This window comes from Cheilinus undulatus, linkage group 20 (assembly GCF_018320785.1).
Source record: "Cheilinus undulatus linkage group 20, ASM1832078v1, whole genome shotgun sequence".
NCBI classification, from domain to species: domain Eukaryota; kingdom Metazoa; phylum Chordata; class Actinopteri; order Labriformes; family Labridae; genus Cheilinus; species Cheilinus undulatus.
In genome coordinates, this window is record NC_054884.1 from 40,888,008 (window position 1) to 40,906,459 (window position 18,452).

The 18,452-nt window shown below is 47.5% G+C and overlaps 1 protein-coding gene across 1 annotated transcript in view; it reads right to left on the minus strand.

Moving 5' to 3' along the window:
* Positions 1-18,452, minus strand: part of LOC121528278 (cGMP-dependent protein kinase 1-like) — a 138,429-nt gene that overhangs the window by 44,413 nt on the left and 75,564 nt on the right. The window contains exons 8-9 of the mRNA XM_041815637.1: positions 10,383-10,448; positions 9,536-9,610 (exon numbers count right to left, since the gene is read on the minus strand). Of these exons, the coding sequence (XP_041671571.1) occupies positions 9,536-9,610; positions 10,383-10,448 (141 nt within the window). The remainder of the gene's footprint in view (positions 1-9,535; positions 9,611-10,382; positions 10,449-18,452) is intronic.

An 18,452-nucleotide genomic window follows, 5' to 3' on the forward strand; every position in this document is an offset into this window, starting at 1 on the left:
TCAGGAGACACGGCCACAGAGAGAGTCATCAGGAGACACGGCCACAGAGAGAGTCATCAGGAGACACGACCACAGAGAGAGTCATCAGGAGACACGGCCACATAGAGAGTCATCAGGAGACACGACCACATAGAGAGTCATCAGGATACACGACCACATAGAGAGTCATCAGGAGACATGACCACATAGAGCTGAGAGTCATCAGGAGACACGACCACAGAGAGAGTCATCAGGAGACACGGCCACAGAGAGAGTCATCAGGAGACACGGCCACAGAGAGAGTCATCAGGAGACACGGCCACAGAGAGAGTCATCAGGAGACACGACCACATAGAGAGTCATCAGGAGACACGACCACATAGTGAGAGTCAACAGGAGACACGACCACAGAGAGAGTCATCAGTAGACACGGCCACAGAGAGAGTCATCAGGAGACACGACCACATAGAGAGTCATCACCTGACACGGCCACATAGAGAGTCATCAGGAGACACGGCCACATAGAGAGTCATCAGGAGACACGACCACATAGAGCTGAGAGTCATCAGGAGACACGACCACATAGAGCTGAGAGTCATCAGGAGACATGACCACATAGAGCTGAGAGTCATCAGGAGACACGACCACATAGAGAGTCATCAGGAGCCACGACCACAGAGAGAGTCATCAGGAGACACGACCACATAGAGAGTCATCAGGATACACGACCACATAGAGAGTCATCAGGAGACACGACCACATAGAGAGAGTCATCAGGAGACACGGCCACATAGTGAGAGTCAACAGGAGACACGACCACATAGAGCTGAGAGTCATCAGGAGACACGACCACATAGAGCTGAGAGTCATCAGGAGACACGACCACATAGAGCTGAGAGTCATCAGGAGACATGACCACATAGAGCTGAGAGTCATCAGGAGACACGACCACATAGAGAGTCATCAGGAGACACGACCACATAGAGCTGAGAGTCATCAGGAGACACGGCCACAGAGAGAGTCATCAGGAGACATGACCACATAGAGAGTCATCAGGAGACATGACCACATAGAGAGTCATCAGGAGACACGACCACATAGAGAGTCATCAGGAGACATGACCACATAGAGAGTCATCAGGAGACATGACCACATAGAGAGTCATCAGGAGACACGACCACATAGAGAGTCATCAGGAGACATGACCACATAGAGAGTCATCAGGAGACATGACCACATAGAGCTGAGAGTCATCAGGAGACACGGCCACAGAGAGAGTCATCAGGAGACACGACCACATAGAGAGTCATCAGGAGACACGGCCACAGAGAGAGTCATCAGGAGACACGGCCACAGAGAGAGTCATCAGGAGACACGGCCACATAGAGAGTCATCAGGAGACACGACCACATAGAGATTACAGAGGAGACACGACCACAGAGAGAGTCGAGAGGAGACACGACGACAGAGAGAGTCATCAGGAGACACGACCACATAGAGAGTCATCAGGAGACACGGCCACATAGAGAGTCATCAGGAGACACGGCCACATAGAGAGTCATCAGGAGACACGACCACATAGAGAGTCATCAGGATACACGACCACATAGAGAGTCATCAGGAGACATGACCACATAGAGCTGAGAGTCATCAGGAGACATGACCACATAGAGCTGAGAGTCATCAGGAGACACGACCACATAGAGAGTCATCAGGAGCCACGACCACAGAGAGAGTCATCAGGAGACACGACCACATAGAGAGTCATCAGGATACACGACCACATAGAGAGTCATCAGGAGACACGACCACATAGAGAGAGTCATCAGGAGACACGGCCACATAGTGAGAGTCAACAGGAGACACGACCACATAGAGCTGAGAGTCATCAGGAGACACGACCACATAGAGCTGAGAGTCATCAGGAGACACGACCACATAGAGCTGAGAGTCATCAGGAGACACGACCACATAGAGAGTCATCAGGAGCCACGACCACAGAGAGAGTCATCAGGAGACACGACCACATAGAGAGTCATCAGGATACACGACCACATAGAGAGTCATCAGGAGACACGGCCACATAGTGAGAGTCATCAGGAGACACGACCACATAGAGCTGAGAGTCATCAGGAGACACGACCACATAGAGCTGAGAGTCATCAGGAGACATGACCACATAGAGCTGAGAGTCAACAGGAGACACGACCACATAGTGAGAGTCAACAGGAGACACGACCACAGAGAGAGTCATCAGGAGACACGGCCACATAGAGAGAGTCATCAGGATACACGACCACATAGAGAGTCATCAGGAGACACGACCACATAGTGAGAGTCAACAGGAGACACGACCACAGAGAGAGTCATCAGGAGACACGGCCACAGAGAGAGTCATCAGGAGACACGACCACATAGAGAGTCATCACCTGACACGGCCACATAGAGAGTCATCAGGAGACACGGCCACATAGAGAGTCATCAGGAGACACGACCACATAGAGCTGAGAGTCATCAGGAGCCACGACCACAGAGAGAGTCATCAGGAGACACGACCACATAGAGAGTCATCAGGATACACGACCACATAGAGAGTCATCAGGAGACACGACCACATAGAGAGAGTCATCAGGAGACACGGCCACATAGTGAGAGTCAACAGGAGACACGACCACATAGAGCTGAGAGTCATCAGGAGACACGACCACATAGAGCTGAGAGTCATCAGGAGACACGACCACATAGAGCTGAGAGTCATCAGGAGACATGACCACATAGAGCTGAGAGTCATCAGGAGACACGACCACATAGAGAGTCATCAGGAGCCACGACCACAGAGAGAGTCATCAGGAGACACGACCACATAGAGAGTCATCAGGATACACGACCACATAGAGAGTCATCAGGAGACACGACCACATAGAGAGAGTCATCAGGAGACACGGCCACATAGTCAGAGTCAACAGGAGACACGACCACATAGAGCTGAGAGTCATCAGGAGACACGACCACATAGAGCTGAGAGTCATCAGGAGACACGACCACATAGAGCTGAGAGTCAACAGGAGACACGACCACATAGTGAGAGTCAACAGGAGACACGACCACAGAGAGAGTCATCAGGAGACACGGCCACATAGAGAGAGTCATCAGGATACACGACCACATAGAGAGTCATCAGGAGACACGACCACATAGTGAGAGTCAACAGGAGACACGACCACAGAGAGAGTCATCAGTAGACACGGCCACAGAGAGAGTCATCAGGAGACACGACCACATAGAGAGTCATCACCTGACACGGCCACATAGAGAGTCATCAGGAGACACGGCCACATAGAGAGTCATCAGGAGACACGACCACATAGAGCTGAGAGTCATCAGGAGACACGACCACATAGAGCTGAGAGTCATCAGGAGACATGACCACATAGAGCTGAGAGTCATCAGGAGACACGACCACATAGAGAGTCATCAGGAGCCACGACCACATAGAGCTGAGAGTCATCAGGAGACACGACCACATAGAGAGTCATCAGGAGCCACGACCACAGAGAGAGTCATCAGGAGACACGACCACATAGAGAGTCATCAGGATACACGACCACATAGAGAGTCATCAGGAGACACGACCACATAGAGCTGAGAGTCATCAGGAGACACGACCACATAGAGCTGAGAGTCATCAGGAGACACGACCACATAGAGCTGAGAGTCATCAGGAGACACGACCACATAGAGCTGAGAGTCAACAGGAGACACGACCACATAGTGAGAGTCAACAGGAGACACGACCACAGAGAGAGTCATCAGGAGACACGGCCACATAGAGAGAGTCATCAGGATACACGACCACATAGAGAGTCATCAGGAGACACGACCACATAGTGAGAGTCAACAGGAGACACGACCACATAGAGCTGAGAGTCATCAGGAGACACGACCACATAGAGCTGAGAGTCATCAGGAGACACGACCACATAGAGCTGAGAGTCAACAGGAGACACGACCACATAGTGAGAGTCAACAGGAGACACGACCACAGAGAGAGTCATCAGGAGACACGGCCACATAGAGAGAGTCATCAGGATACACGACCACATAGAGAGTCATCAGGAGACACGACCACATAGTGAGAGTCAACAGGAGACACAGAGAGAGTCATCAGGAGACACGGCCACATAGTGAGAGTCAACAGGAGACACGGCCACATTGAGCTGAGAATCATCAGGAGACAAGGCCACATAGAGCTGAGAGTCATCAGGAGACATGACAACAGAGAGAGTCATCAGGAGACACGGCCACATAGAGAGAGTCATCAGGAGACACGACCACATAGAGAGTCATCAGGAGACACGACCACATAGAGAGAGTCATCAGGAGACACGGCCACATAGAGAGAGTCATCAGGAGACACGACCACATAGAGAGTCATCAGGAGACACGACCACATAGAGAGAGTCATCAGGAGACGCGACCACAGAGAGAGTCATCAGGAGACACGGCCACATAGAGAGAGTCATCAGGAGACACGACCACATAGAGAGTCATCAGGAGACACGACCACATAGAGAGATTCATCAGGAGACACGGCCACAGAGAAAGTCATCAGGAGACACGGCCACATAGAGAGTCATCAGGAGACACGACCACATAGAGAGAGTCATCAGGAGACACGGCCACATAGAGAGTCATCAGGAGACACGACCACATAGAGAGAGTCATCAGGAGACACGGCCACATAGAGAGAGTCTTCAGGAGACACGGCCACATAGAGAGTCATCAGGAGACACAGCCACAGAGAGAGTCATCAGGAGACACGGCCACATAGAGAGTCATCAGGAGACACGACCACATAGAGAGAGTCATCAGGAGACACGGCCACATAGAGAGTCATCAGGAGACACGACCACATAGAGAGAGTCATCAGGAGACACGACCACATAGAGAGTCGTCAGGAGACACGGCCACATAGAGAGTCGTCAGGAGACACAGCCACAGAGAGAGTCATCAGGAGACACGGCCACATAGAGAGAGTCATCAGGAGACACGGCCACATAGAGAGTCATCAGGAGACACGGCCACATAGATAGTCATCCGGAGACACGGCCACAGAGAGAGTCATCAGGAGACACGGCCACATAGAGAGTCATCAGGAGACACGGCCACATAGAGAGTCATCAGGAGACACGACCACATAGAGAGTCATCAGGAGACACGGCCACATAGAGCTTAGAGTCATCAGGAGACACGGCCACATAGAGAGAGTCATCAGGAGACATGGCCACATAGAGAGTCATCAGGAGACACGGCCACATAGAGAGTCATCAGGAGACACGGCCACATAGAGAGAGTCATCAGGAGACATGGCCACATAGAGAGTCATCAGGAGACACGGCCACATAGAGAGTCATCAGGAGACACGGCCACATAGAGAGAGTCATCAGGAGACACGGCCACATAGAGAGTCGTCAGGAGACACGGCCACAGAGAGAGTCATCAGGAGACACGGCCACAGAGAGAGTCATCAGGAGACACGACCACATAGAGAGAGTCATCAGGAGACACGGCCACATAGAGAGTCGTCAGGAGACACGGCCACAGAGAGAGTCATCAGGAGACACGGCCACAGAGAGAGTCATCAGGAGACACGGCCACATAGAGAGAGTCATCAGGAGACACGACCACATAGAGCTGAGAGTCATCAGGAGACAAGGCCACATAGAGCTGAGAGTCATCAGGAGACAAGGCCACATAGAGCTGAGAGTCATCAGGAGACAAGGCCACATAGAGCTGAGAGTCATCAGGAGACACGGCCACAGAGAGAGTCATCAGGAGACATGACCACATAGAGAGTCATCAGGAGACATGACCACATAGAGAGACATCAGGAGACACGACCACATAGAGAGTCATCAGGAGACATGACCACATAGAGAGTCATCAGGAGACATGACCACATAGAGAGTCATCAGGAGACATGACCACATAGAGCTGAGAGTCATCAGGAGACACGACCACAGAGAGAGTCATCAGGAGACACGGCCACAGAGAGAGTCATCAGGAGACACGGCCACAGAGAGAGTCATCAGGAGACACGGCCACAGAGAGAGTCATCAGGAGACACGGCCACAGAGAGAGTCATCAGGAGACACGACCACAGAGAGAGTCATCAGGAGACACGGCCACATAGAGAGTCATCAGGAGACACGGCCACAGAGAGAGTCATCAGGAGACACGGCCACAGAGAGAGTCATCAGGAGACACGACCACATAGAGAGTCATCAGGAGACACGACCACATAGAGCTGAGAGTCATCAGGAGACACGACCACATAGAGCTGAGAGTCAACAGGAGACACGACCACATAGTGAGAGTCAACAGGAGACACGACCACAGAGAGAGTCATCAGGAGACACGGCCACATAGAGAGAGTCATCAGGATACACGACCACATAGAGAGTCATCAGGAGACACGACCACATAGTGAGAGTCAACAGGAGACACGACCACATAGAGCTGAGAGTCATCAGGAGACACGACCACATAGAGCTGAGAGTCATCAGGAGACACGACCACATAGAGCTGAGAGTCAACAGGAGACACGACCACATAGTGAGAGTCAACAGGAGACACGACCACAGAGAGAGTCATCAGGAGACACGGCCACATAGAGAGAGTCATCAGGATACACGACCACATAGAGAGTCATCAGGAGACACGACCACATAGTGAGAGTCAACAGGAGACACGACCACAGAGAGAGTCATCAGGAGACACGGCCACATAGTGAGAGTCAACAGGAGACACGGCCACATTGAGCTGAGAATCATCAGGAGACAAGGCCACATAGAGCTGAGAGTCATCAGGAGACATGACAACAGAGAGAGTCATCAGGAGACACGGCCACATAGAGAGAGTCATCAGGAGACACGACCACATAGAGAGTCATCAGGAGACACGACCACATAGAGAGAGTCATCAGGAGACACGGCCACATAGAGAGAGTCATCAGGAGACACGACCACATAGAGAGTCATCAGGAGACACGACCACATAGAGAGAGTCATCAGGAGACGCGACCACAGAGAGAGTCATCAGGAGACACGGCCACATAGAGAGAGTCATCAGGAGACACGACCACATAGAGAGTCATCAGGAGACACGACCACATAGAGAGATTCATCAGGAGACACGGCCACAGAGAAAGTCATCAGGAGACACGGCCACATAGAGAGTCATCAGGAGACACGACCACATAGAGAGAGTCATCAGGAGACACGGCCACATAGAGAGTCATCAGGAGACACGACCACATAGAGAGAGTCATCAGGAGACACGGCCACATAGAGAGAGTCTTCAGGAGACACGGCCACATAGAGAGTCATCAGGAGACACGGCCACATAGAGAGAGTCATCAGGAGACACGGCCACATAGAGAGTCATCAGAACCACGACCACATAGAGAGAGTCATCAGGAGACACGGCCACATAGAGAGTCATCAGGAGACACGACCACATAGAGAGAGTCATCAGGAGACACGACCACATAGAGAGTCGTCAGGAGACACGGCCACATAGAGAGTCGTCAGGAGACACAGCCACAGAGAGAGTCATCAGGAGACACGGCCACATAGAGAGAGTCATCAGGAGACACGGCCACATAGAGAGTCATCAGGAGACACGGCCACATAGAGAGTCATCCGGAGACACGGCCACAGAGAGAGTCATCAGGAGACACGGCCACATAGAGAGTCATCAGGAGACACGGCCACATAGAGAGTCATCAGGAGACACGACCACATAGAGAGTCATCAGGAGACACGGCCACATAGAGCTTAGAGTCATCAGGAGACACGGCCACATAGAGAGAGTCATCAGGAGACATGGCCATATAGAGAGTCATCAGGAGACACGGCCACATAGAGAGTCATCAGGAGACACGGCCACATAGAGAGAGTCATCAGGAGACATGGCCACATAGAGAGTCATCAGGAGACACGGCCACATAGAGAGTCATCAGGAGACACGGCCACATAGAGAGAGTCATCAGGAGACACGGCCACATAGAGAGTCGTCAGGAGACACGGCCACAGAGAGAGTCATCAGGAGACACGGCCACAGAGAGAGTCATCAGGAGACACGACCACATAGAGAGAGTCATCAGGAGACACGGCCACATAGAGAGTCGTCAGGAGACACGGCCACAGAGAGAGTCATCAGGAGACACGGCCACAGAGAGAGTCATCAGGAGACACGGCCACATAGAGAGAGTCATCAGGAGACACGACCACATAGAGCTGAGAGTCATCAGGAGACAAGGCCACATAGAGCTGAGAGTCATCAGGAGACAAGGCCACATAGAGCTGAGAGTCATCAGGAGACAAGGCCACATAGAGCTGAGAGTCATCAGGAGACAAGGCCACAGAGAGAGTCATCAGGAGACACGACCACATAGAGCTGAGAGTCATCGGGAGACACGACCACATAGAGAAAGTCATCAGGAGACACGGCCACATAGAGAAAGTCATCAGGAGACACGGCCACAGAGAGAAAGTCATCAGGAGACACGGCCACAGAGAGAGTCATCAGGAGACACGGCCACAGAGAGAGTCATCAGGAGACACGGCCACAGAGAGCTGAACCAGTTGAAAACATTTCCAGAGAGGCCTCTCTGAGTCCTCGATCTATCTAAAAGAATCTGGGGGTCAACAGCATCAGTAACAGTAACAGCAGTGAAAGCAGCGCTGAGGTGAAGCACTACCAGAACTGAGGGCTTATTGTTGTCAAGGTTTATTCTGATATCACTGACTTCTTTAGGCAGGGCTGTCTCAGTGCCGTGATGTGTCCTCAAACCAGACTGAAACATTTCTAATGAGTTATTTGAGTATAAAAAGGCACTAAGCTGATTAAAAACTAATTTCTCTAAAATTTTGTTGAAAATGGGAGGTTAGAAACTGGTCTAAAACTACGGGGGGGTTAAAACATCTAGGTTCCATTTCTTTAAAAGAGGTTTGACTAAAGCTGTCTTAAAATCAGTAGGGAAGACAGCAAGCTGTAAGAAGTGATTTACTATTGCAAGGGCATCTTCAAATACTGAACTAAAAACAGTTTTAAAAAGTGAGTTTGGAACTGGGTCGAGGAATACGTGGAGGCTTCAGTTCTGGTTCTACTTCCCTGCAGCAAATGTTTCAGCAAATGTTTTACTGATTTACTAGATGTTTGTACATTCCAGCAAATGTTTTTTGAGTTCTTGATTTTTTTGTTATTTGATCCTTCATTAAATGTTTTATGCTGTTATCCTCTGGACCTCCGTAGATTTCCCATATTAGTCAGGGTTTTGTGTTGTTTGTGGTACTATGGTGATCAGAACAGTCTCCCCTGAAACGCTCGTCCATCACAACCACCACTAACGCTCAGCTGTCTTTAAGGACGGGAAAAGCTCTGCTGCTGTTGGGCTCCTGTTTTTACCTGGCTGTGAAGTAGGCAGACACTAAGGTCAAAGGTGAATGATGAAATAAAACACTTGTTCTTGGTGTTTGTGTTTTACACCTACTTGGCCTTCAGTTCAGCGTCCTCGTAACCTTTGTTGGAAACGTCGTCGAGGCCTCCAATCAGATGCTTGAATGAGCTGAAGGAGGAGAAGAAGAAAGAGGAGAAGAAGACAGCTTGGATGAGGATTTGTTCAGATATCTCATCTGAAAAAATCATCTCATGTGAAGACAGTGTTAGGAAGTTTTCAGGCATTAACAAGCAGATTTGTTGTAGTGAATGTGTGGGAGGTGTCACTGAGATATTTCCAAGAATTTTCATGGAAAATTTCAGTAAATTTGTTACGACATTCTGGTGAATTTTCCCTCATTTTCATTGAAGTTATGGAAATGTATTTGAGTTTCCAGGGAATCTAGTTTGAATTTTTGGGGGGAATTTGTCCAGAAACTTTTAGGTATTTTCATTGAAATTTGGTAAATTATTTATAAATTTTGGGACGTGTGGTGGTGGTGGTTAAGAATTGTCATGAAAATGTCAGAGAACGTCTTTGGGAGTTTGTTTGATTTTTCCCTCATTTACAAGGGAAATTTTGGGGAACAACATCTTTGTGAATTTCCTTGAACTTTACCAGGATGAACATGGAATGTTTGAGGGAACTGTGGGTGGAATGTTTAGGCTTTATGATAAAGAGTTCCTAATTCAGGTGGTGACCAGCAGAGGGCAGCAGGTGACCTGACTTCACTCTCTATGGACTGAACTGTGAACTTCAGACCCTGTAGAATCTTCCAGTCTCTCATACTGGTGCTCATTATAGCTTTATAAATGAAGCTGCTGGTTTATTATGTCTGTTTTTAGGAATGAGTCTTTACTATCAATTATTATGTCTGTTTTTATGAATGAGTGTGTCTTACTCTCTGTCGATGACCAGGCAGGTGACAGAGTCAGCAGCGATGACGTTGGCAGTTCTCACGTCCTCTCTGGTGATTCAAAACAAAGACAAACAGATCCATGAGTCGTCCACTGACGACCACTCAGCAGTCACAGAGTCACTCTGATTATCACTCAACAGTCACAGAGTCACTCTGATTATCACTCAACAGTCACAGAGTCACTCTGATGACCACTCAACAGTCACAGAGTCACTCTGATGACCGCTCGACAGTCACAGAGTCACTCTGATGAACACTCAACAGTCACAGAGTCACTCTGACGACCGCAAAGAAAGTCACAGAATCACTCTGATTATCACTCAACAGTCACAGAGTCACTCTGATGACCACTTAACAGTCACAGAGTCACTCTGATGACCGCTCAACAGTCACAGAGTCACTTTGATGACCGCTCGACAGTCACAGAGTCACTCTGATGACCGCTCAACAGTCACAGAGTCACTCTGATTATCACTCAACAGTCACAGAGTCACTCTGATGACCACTCGACAGTCACAGAGTCACTCTGATGACCACTCAACAGTCACAGAGTCACTCTGATGACCGCTCGACAGTCACAGAGTCACTATGATGACCACTCAACAGTCACAGAGTCACTCTGATTACCGCTCGACAGTCACAGAGTTACCATGGTGACCACTCAGCAGTCACAGAGTTACCATGATGACCACTCAACAGTCACAGACTTACCATGGTGACCACTCCAGCAGTCACAGAGTCACTCTGATTACCACTCAACAGTCACAGAGTTACCATGGTGACCACTCAACAGTCACAGTGTCACTCTGATTAAATGATCTGTGATTAAACTATCTTAAAGGTTTTTCTCTACCTCATGTCAGTCAGCCCAGATCATTTATACTTCAGATCATGTCTAGTCAGCATTCTTTCACCCTTTCATATCACCATACTATGAATGAACACAGACTAGTCTAGTTAGGGCCCAAACAACGCCCCGACCTCGGAGTGAGGACCCTATTGTATTTTGTTTGTCCAAAAAATTATTGTTTTTCTGACACCTGTGCTTGATTTTGGGGCTCTTAAACCCCCTTCATAGCCCTGGATTTTTCCTCATCTCATATTCTGGTGTTGCCAGACTTCGCCCTCCAAAAACGGCCACTAGGGGGCGCCAAAACCAACAAATCAGGAGCCCCACCCACAAGTTTGTTTGACATGCATAAAAATCGGTACACATATTTATCATGACTAGATGAACAAAAATTCCTCCTGGGGCCATCCTCTAAAATGCACAGGAAGTGATATAATCAGCAAAAACTGGCCATTTTTGCCAATTTTTGTCAAATTTGCAGTACTCGCATTTGAGCGAACTCCGCCTAGAGACTCCAGAGTGGTTTCTCCTGAAAATAGACAAGATGGAGATCTTAAGTTGTACAAATGGTGAGTTTTTGACAGGGGGCTGGGCCATTATAAGCCGCCAAACTTTGATGAGCACTTTTTTCACCATTTTTCTCCGAAAAAATGGTGTATAAACAACAATTCTTGTCCATAACTTTTGAGCGCTTACATCAATCATCACCAAACTTCTCACAGATGATCATCCATGGAGGCTCTATCAAATCATGCACCAACATCAGAAATCAATAACTCGGCCCCCTTGTGACATCACAATATTGAATTTGGCACTTTTTCCACTTTTCTCACTTTAAAAATTCATCAAAAATACACCTTTGAACTTAGGCAGATAATCTTTGGGCAGGACATGCACCATGATCCCATCTACAAAAAGCCCCTTGGACCCATGCCAAAATCCCAACTGGAAGTCCACCGGCTTCATCACAATTTCACAATAAAACTTTATTTTTGACTCTCCCAAAATGGTTTAACAGTCATAACTCTGGAACACATTGTTGTATCTTACACAAATTTCATGTGCTTGACAACAGTCCAGGCAAGAACATGTTCATGTTTTAAGATTTTGAAAAATCTTATGGCGCCCCCTATGACAAGAGAAAATAACTTTCACATTCCAGTTCCTACATGGTTGGCCAAATCATGCTGAAATTTGCTCAGGTTGTTCTCAAGTTGACATTACACCTATGCAATGAAAAAATTTTTACGCAAGGCGTGGCCCTGGCGATTTTTTTGTTTGCTGTGAAACAGGAAATAGAATTTTCAGGGGCTTATGATACTCGTAAAGCAATAAAACTTGGTGAGAAAAATCACTTAGGCATGCTGAGATAATTGATGTGATGTTTGTTGGTGGGCGTGGCCCATTGGCTCAATGGCGCCCCCTACAAACATTCAAAAATTCAGCAAACCTAGCTGGTTCAACCCAGGCTTATGAATTTCGGTGTGCATATATGTCATCATCAGACCTATAAAAAAGTCTCTTGGACCCATGCCCAAATCTCAACAGGAAGTCCAATAGCTTCATTGGAAGAAACAGGAAATAGAATTCTCAGGGGCTTGTGATATGTGTAAAGCAATAAAACCTGGCAGACAAGTTCTCACCAACATGCTGAGATATTTGATAGGATGTTTGTTGGTGGGCATGGCCCATTGGCTCAATGGTACCCCCTACAAATTTTCGAAACTCGAGCCCCCTGAACTGGTTGAACCCAGGCTTATGAATTTCGGTGGGTATATAGTTCATCATCAGACCTACAAAAAAGTCTCTTGGACCACATCGTAACTTAAACAGGAAGTCGGCCATTTTCATTTTTTTAATTTTGCTTTTTGAAAATCTAGGGGGCACATTTGAACGAACTTGTCCGAGGGATTTTATCTGACTGACTCCAGATTTTTTTACTCAAACTAGACAACTTTGAGACCCCAGGTTGTGCTCTGCGTGAGTTTTCACCATAGGGTGGTGACGTTATCGGTGCCCAAACTTTTCTGCCTTTGCTCTATTTTTCATGGTGAAATTACACCATTATTGCCTTATAACTTTTTAGTGTTTAATTCAATCACCAAACTTCACAAGGATAATTTCACAATGGTCCTCAATACAACCATGCATCAATATCATCTTTTGGTCACAGCGCCCCCTTCTGCCAGGTGAACATTTTCACCATTGATTTTTCATGTCTGTTTTATGGGTTGCCAGAAAAAAATTCACCAAAAATACACCGTTCATCCGAGGCCTATGATTTTCGCTCTGCATATGGACCATCATCAGAGCTACAAAAAAGTCATATGGACCCATGCCAAAATCCCAACAGGAAGTCCACCAGCTCCGCCCCAATTTCTAAATAAGGCAATGTCTTGGACAATTAAAAAATGAAAACTGATGTAACTTTTGGGGATATCATTCTGTGGTCTTCAAATGGTTATGGCAACACAACAGTATCACATTGAACACGCCCACATGAAAACGGCTCATCATGGCGCCCTCTACTGCCAACAGGGAGTGATACAAATGGGTCATTTCTGGGTTATTCTTACTGTGTTGAACCCAACATGCACTGATTTTGACCTGAACTCCTCACTATCGGTTCCAACATGGACATGCTTCATTCCTGGATGACCCAGTGGCCATGGCGGCCATTTTGATCCTTCGCCACGAGACAGGAAGTGGGTGTAACTGTCATATAAACCACCTGATTGCCTTAAAATTTCACATGTATGATCAGGGTCTGCCTCTCTACAAATTTCAGTAAATGGTTGGTCCCTCATCACCTCTACATGTCCACCTCCATCTCTGACATACTGCCACCTACTGTTGGGAAAAGTACTACATCATATACAAAGTGCACCATGCTGAATTTTTTCAACCTCATCACGCTCAAATAAGGATCGCCCTGGTCCCTTTGCTGTGCTGCAGCACACAGCACGGGTTCGACTACACCCCGCTATTGCCACTCAGTGCTGCTCGCAGCCCAAGTTTCTTCTTGTGTCAGCATATTTTCCTTCTTTATTTAAACATCATTATTATTTATCTAGTAACGTAATATTTTCCAGTACATCTGCTACTGCTGAGAGGGTACGAGACAGGAGGCCTCCAGACTGCAGCAATACCTATCTCTCTAATTTAAACTGTCAGCTACTAGAAAAGCATTCTGGGATTTCCACATATCCTTTATGTTAATCAGACTGTACAGAGAGTAAAATACCTGGAAATGGTCAAACTGACCAAACTCTCCTCTGTGAGCCTGACAGACGAGCATCTTCTCTCAGAGTCAGAGCTCCATAATAACGCGCTCCTCTCCTGTTAACATCACTTCCTGTCACACCGCCGCTCAGCTCTCTCTGGAGTTATTAAGAGCTGAAGACCTCTGGCCCTGACCTTTGACCCCCAAAAACACATGGCAAACACACAGAGCGTGATCCACAAAGGGAGACCTCAAAGGTGTTTGAGCCTCTCATGGCAGAGACACGTCCCGTTACAGTGATGGAGTATCTAAAGCCCCCCCACACCTCTCCAGGACGACCCAGAAACGCCATCACATGATACTAGAACGCTCCATACGGGACCCCTGGGATTTACAGGACTGAATATTTCATGAAGCTCTGACTGAACTGGATCACGGCCCACATGAACACGCTAAAAACATGTGAAGTGACACACTAAAAGCCTGAAAGCCTGACGCTGAAGTGTGCTTAGGCATGAAGGGGGAGGGCAGTTTAACCCCGCAGGAACACCCGTCCATGATCCCTGTCTCTGATCAGGATTGGGTTTTCATTTCTATTGATCTGAATGATTTCAATCTTTCTGATCAGGAGTGTTTCCTGCTCTCTATCTATGTGGTCATGTGACCTCCCCGTACGCCTGCTTTGTGTCCTGTTGGATTCCAAGCGTCCTGTTGGCTTCATCACAGCTGCTGCTGATTGGATGAAGTGGTTTGACTGTTTCCTCCGGGGGGCACTGTTTACCCATCACTAGTGTCTCTGAGAGGACCAGAGTTTAACAGAAGAATATTAGAATAAACACCATCTCTGATCACACTAATATATTTACAGCCCCAATCCCAAAAAAGTTAGGACACTTTCAATAAAATGAGCTAACCTTTCAGGAAAATATGAGCTCATGTTGAACCTGATGGCAGGAACACATCTCAGAAAAGTAGGGACAGGGCCATGTTTACCATTCTCTCTTCTTTAACAACAGTCTGTAAACATATGGAGGTGAGGGGACTAGCTGATGGGGAGGAATGTTGTCCCATTCTTGTCTGATGTAGGATTTTAGCTGCTCCACAGTCCTGGGTCTTCTTCCTGTTCTGATGCTCCAAATGTTTTCCGTTGGTGAAAGATCTGGACTGCTGGCAGACCAGTTCAGGACCTGGACTCTTCTCCTGTGAAGCCATGCTGTTGTGATGGATGTGGTCTGTGGTTTAGCATGGTCTCCCTGACAGAGACGTTGTCTGGATGGGAGCATATGTGTCTCTAAAAGCTCTCTCTACTTTCCAGCATTGATAGTTCCTCTCCAGATGTTAGAGTTGCCCACACCATAGGCACTAATGCAACCCCATACCATCAGAGATGCAGGCTTTAGACCTGAGCCAGGAGAACCAGCTGGATGCTCCGGATCCTCTTTAATCCACAGGACATGGCGTCTGTGGTTTCCTCTGACCACAGAACAGTTTTCCATGTTTCCTCTGACCACAGAACAGTTTTCCATGTTTCCTCAGTCCATATTAAATGAGCTTTGGTCCAGAGAAGACGGACCACGGTGTCTCTGGATCCTGTTCACATATGGCTTCTCCTCTCCATGATCAGCTTTAACTGTCAACTGTGATTTCAACATTTTTTTGAAACTGTTTCACTTTTTTAGACTCAGGTTTTCCCAGATTGTTGAACCTCTGCCCATCTTTACTTCTGAGAGACTCTGCCTCTCAAAAAAGCTCCTTTTATACCCAGGCATGTGACTGACCTGTTGAGAATGGATCTAATTAGCTCCAAAATGCTCCTCCAGCTGTTTTTCCTTTAGTACCACTTACTTTTCCAGCCTTTTGTTGCCCTGTCCCTACTTTTTTGAGATGAGTTGCTGCTCTCAGAATGAGCTCATATTTTCCTGAAATGTTAAAATGTCTCAGTTGAACATCAGGGCCCTCATGTATAAAGGGTGCATACGCACAAAAACGTGGTGTACGTTCTTTTTCACGGTAAAGTTCAGATGTATGAAGAGTGAAACGACCGTGGAAATGTGCGGTGCCTCACGCCAACTTCATGGCTGGCGTACGCACGTTTCTACAGCTGTGGATCCTTTGGCGACACTTAGAGGTGATGCTGGGAAACTGTTATAATAAATAAATGTGACGTACACATCAGAGACACGTGAACAATTAACACTGATGAACAATTAACACTGATGAACAATTAACACACACGTGTCTGCAGTTACACGAGTGGATATAAAGCATGCGCTAAGTGGTGAAAATAAATACCGTCAACAACAATGGCTTTAGCAGTACTAGGAGACATTGGAAATGAGCGTGAGTTCAGAGACAGAGAGGATTTACTGGCACGTGATGACAACTGGCTCATCAGCCGCTTTAGGTTCCCGATGGTAATCTTCCGGTCGGAGTGCGACAGGAGCCATGCGCTGCCTGTATCCATACAGGCGCTGACCACGCTGGAGTGCCAGTCGACACTGAACCGAGCCGTGCCAGCCGTGTGGGACGGAATAATCCGCATGTCCGCCTGGTATATCAAATTCCCAGAGAATACATCTGAACAGGTCAACATTAAAGCGCAATTTGCAGTGAGAGCCAGTTCTCCTAATGTAATCGGAGCTATCACTGCACACACACTGCTATAAAAGCGCCATCACGTGATGAATTAGTATGTCAACAGAAAAACTTTCATTCCATCAGTCTACAGATCATATGTGATGCACAAATGCAACTAACCAACATTGTGGCGAGGAGGCCTGGTTCACAACGATTCATACATTCTGAGTAACAGCATGGTTGGAAACAGACTACAAGCTGGCACTGTGCGCTATGATTGGCTACTTGGTGAGTAAATGTATTCGTTTAATTGTTCTAATATTAATCCCTGTGATGCGCATTGAGCATGTGCGCCCCTAAATACTATCCCGTCTTCACAGCATCATTACTAGTCAGTGGTTAGAGTTAGTGACTTTCTGTTTTTTGCTGGTTAAAGTACAGCTTCAGATCTTTCCAACAAGCCTTTGATTGTCTCTGTGTGCAAAACACTCATGTTAATAACCCATGCGTAAAGTGTGAAATGTCTTAATCAGCCTTACTTTTTCCCTGGCGCACTTCTGCATTAATTTGCAACAGCAGTGTGATCCATGTGAGTAGAGTATAAAATGAACAAATGGAAACTGTAAATCCAGTTTCCTTTGTCTGCTTTGCGGCGACTCTCTGTTCAAACGGGGTGAGCCCCTCTTCTCCTGTCCCCCCGCCTGTTTTGGCCAAACTTTGGCGGTGGGCTACTGTTCTCCGCTTCACATCCACCTTGATGTCGGACCACTTCTTCTTCAATCCAGCATGCGTGCGCTTTTCTGACCCCGCAGCACTGACAGCCTCACACACACTCTCCCACTCACTCCTCTTGCGTTTACAGTTTATGCCGACAACGTGCCAAAAAGGATGGCGGCGTGGACAGGGAGGAGTCGGGTACTCCAACATGTGGGCTCAATTCCACGTTGACTGGGATGGACAAAGGAAATGTGCTGGGATTCATGCGTGCGCACAGATTCATACATCTGGATATTTATGTACATACGACATTGTCTGAATTTGAGCGTACGCCATGTTTCAGTAGGAAATCCACGCAACTCTTTGTACATGAGGCCCCTGGACTGTTGTTTCTGTTCTGTTTATGAGATCTGAATATCATTGACTTCTGCTTTATTTACATGGTGTCCCAACTTTTTTGGAATTGTGGTTCTAGATAATGAAGCAGGAGCCGTTCTGTTGCTGTATCTCTTTCATGCTAACTTGTGAGGGACCATGGTTATTCTCTGTTAGGCCTGTTGACTGAGTGTATCTTCGGTGACCTTTGACCTCTGGTCAACTTTAGAGGTGCTTTCTCGTCTCTGAATGTCCTCTGATTGGTCAGACACCGTTCAGGGTGACCTGGTTAGACCTGAGTCCAGCTCCG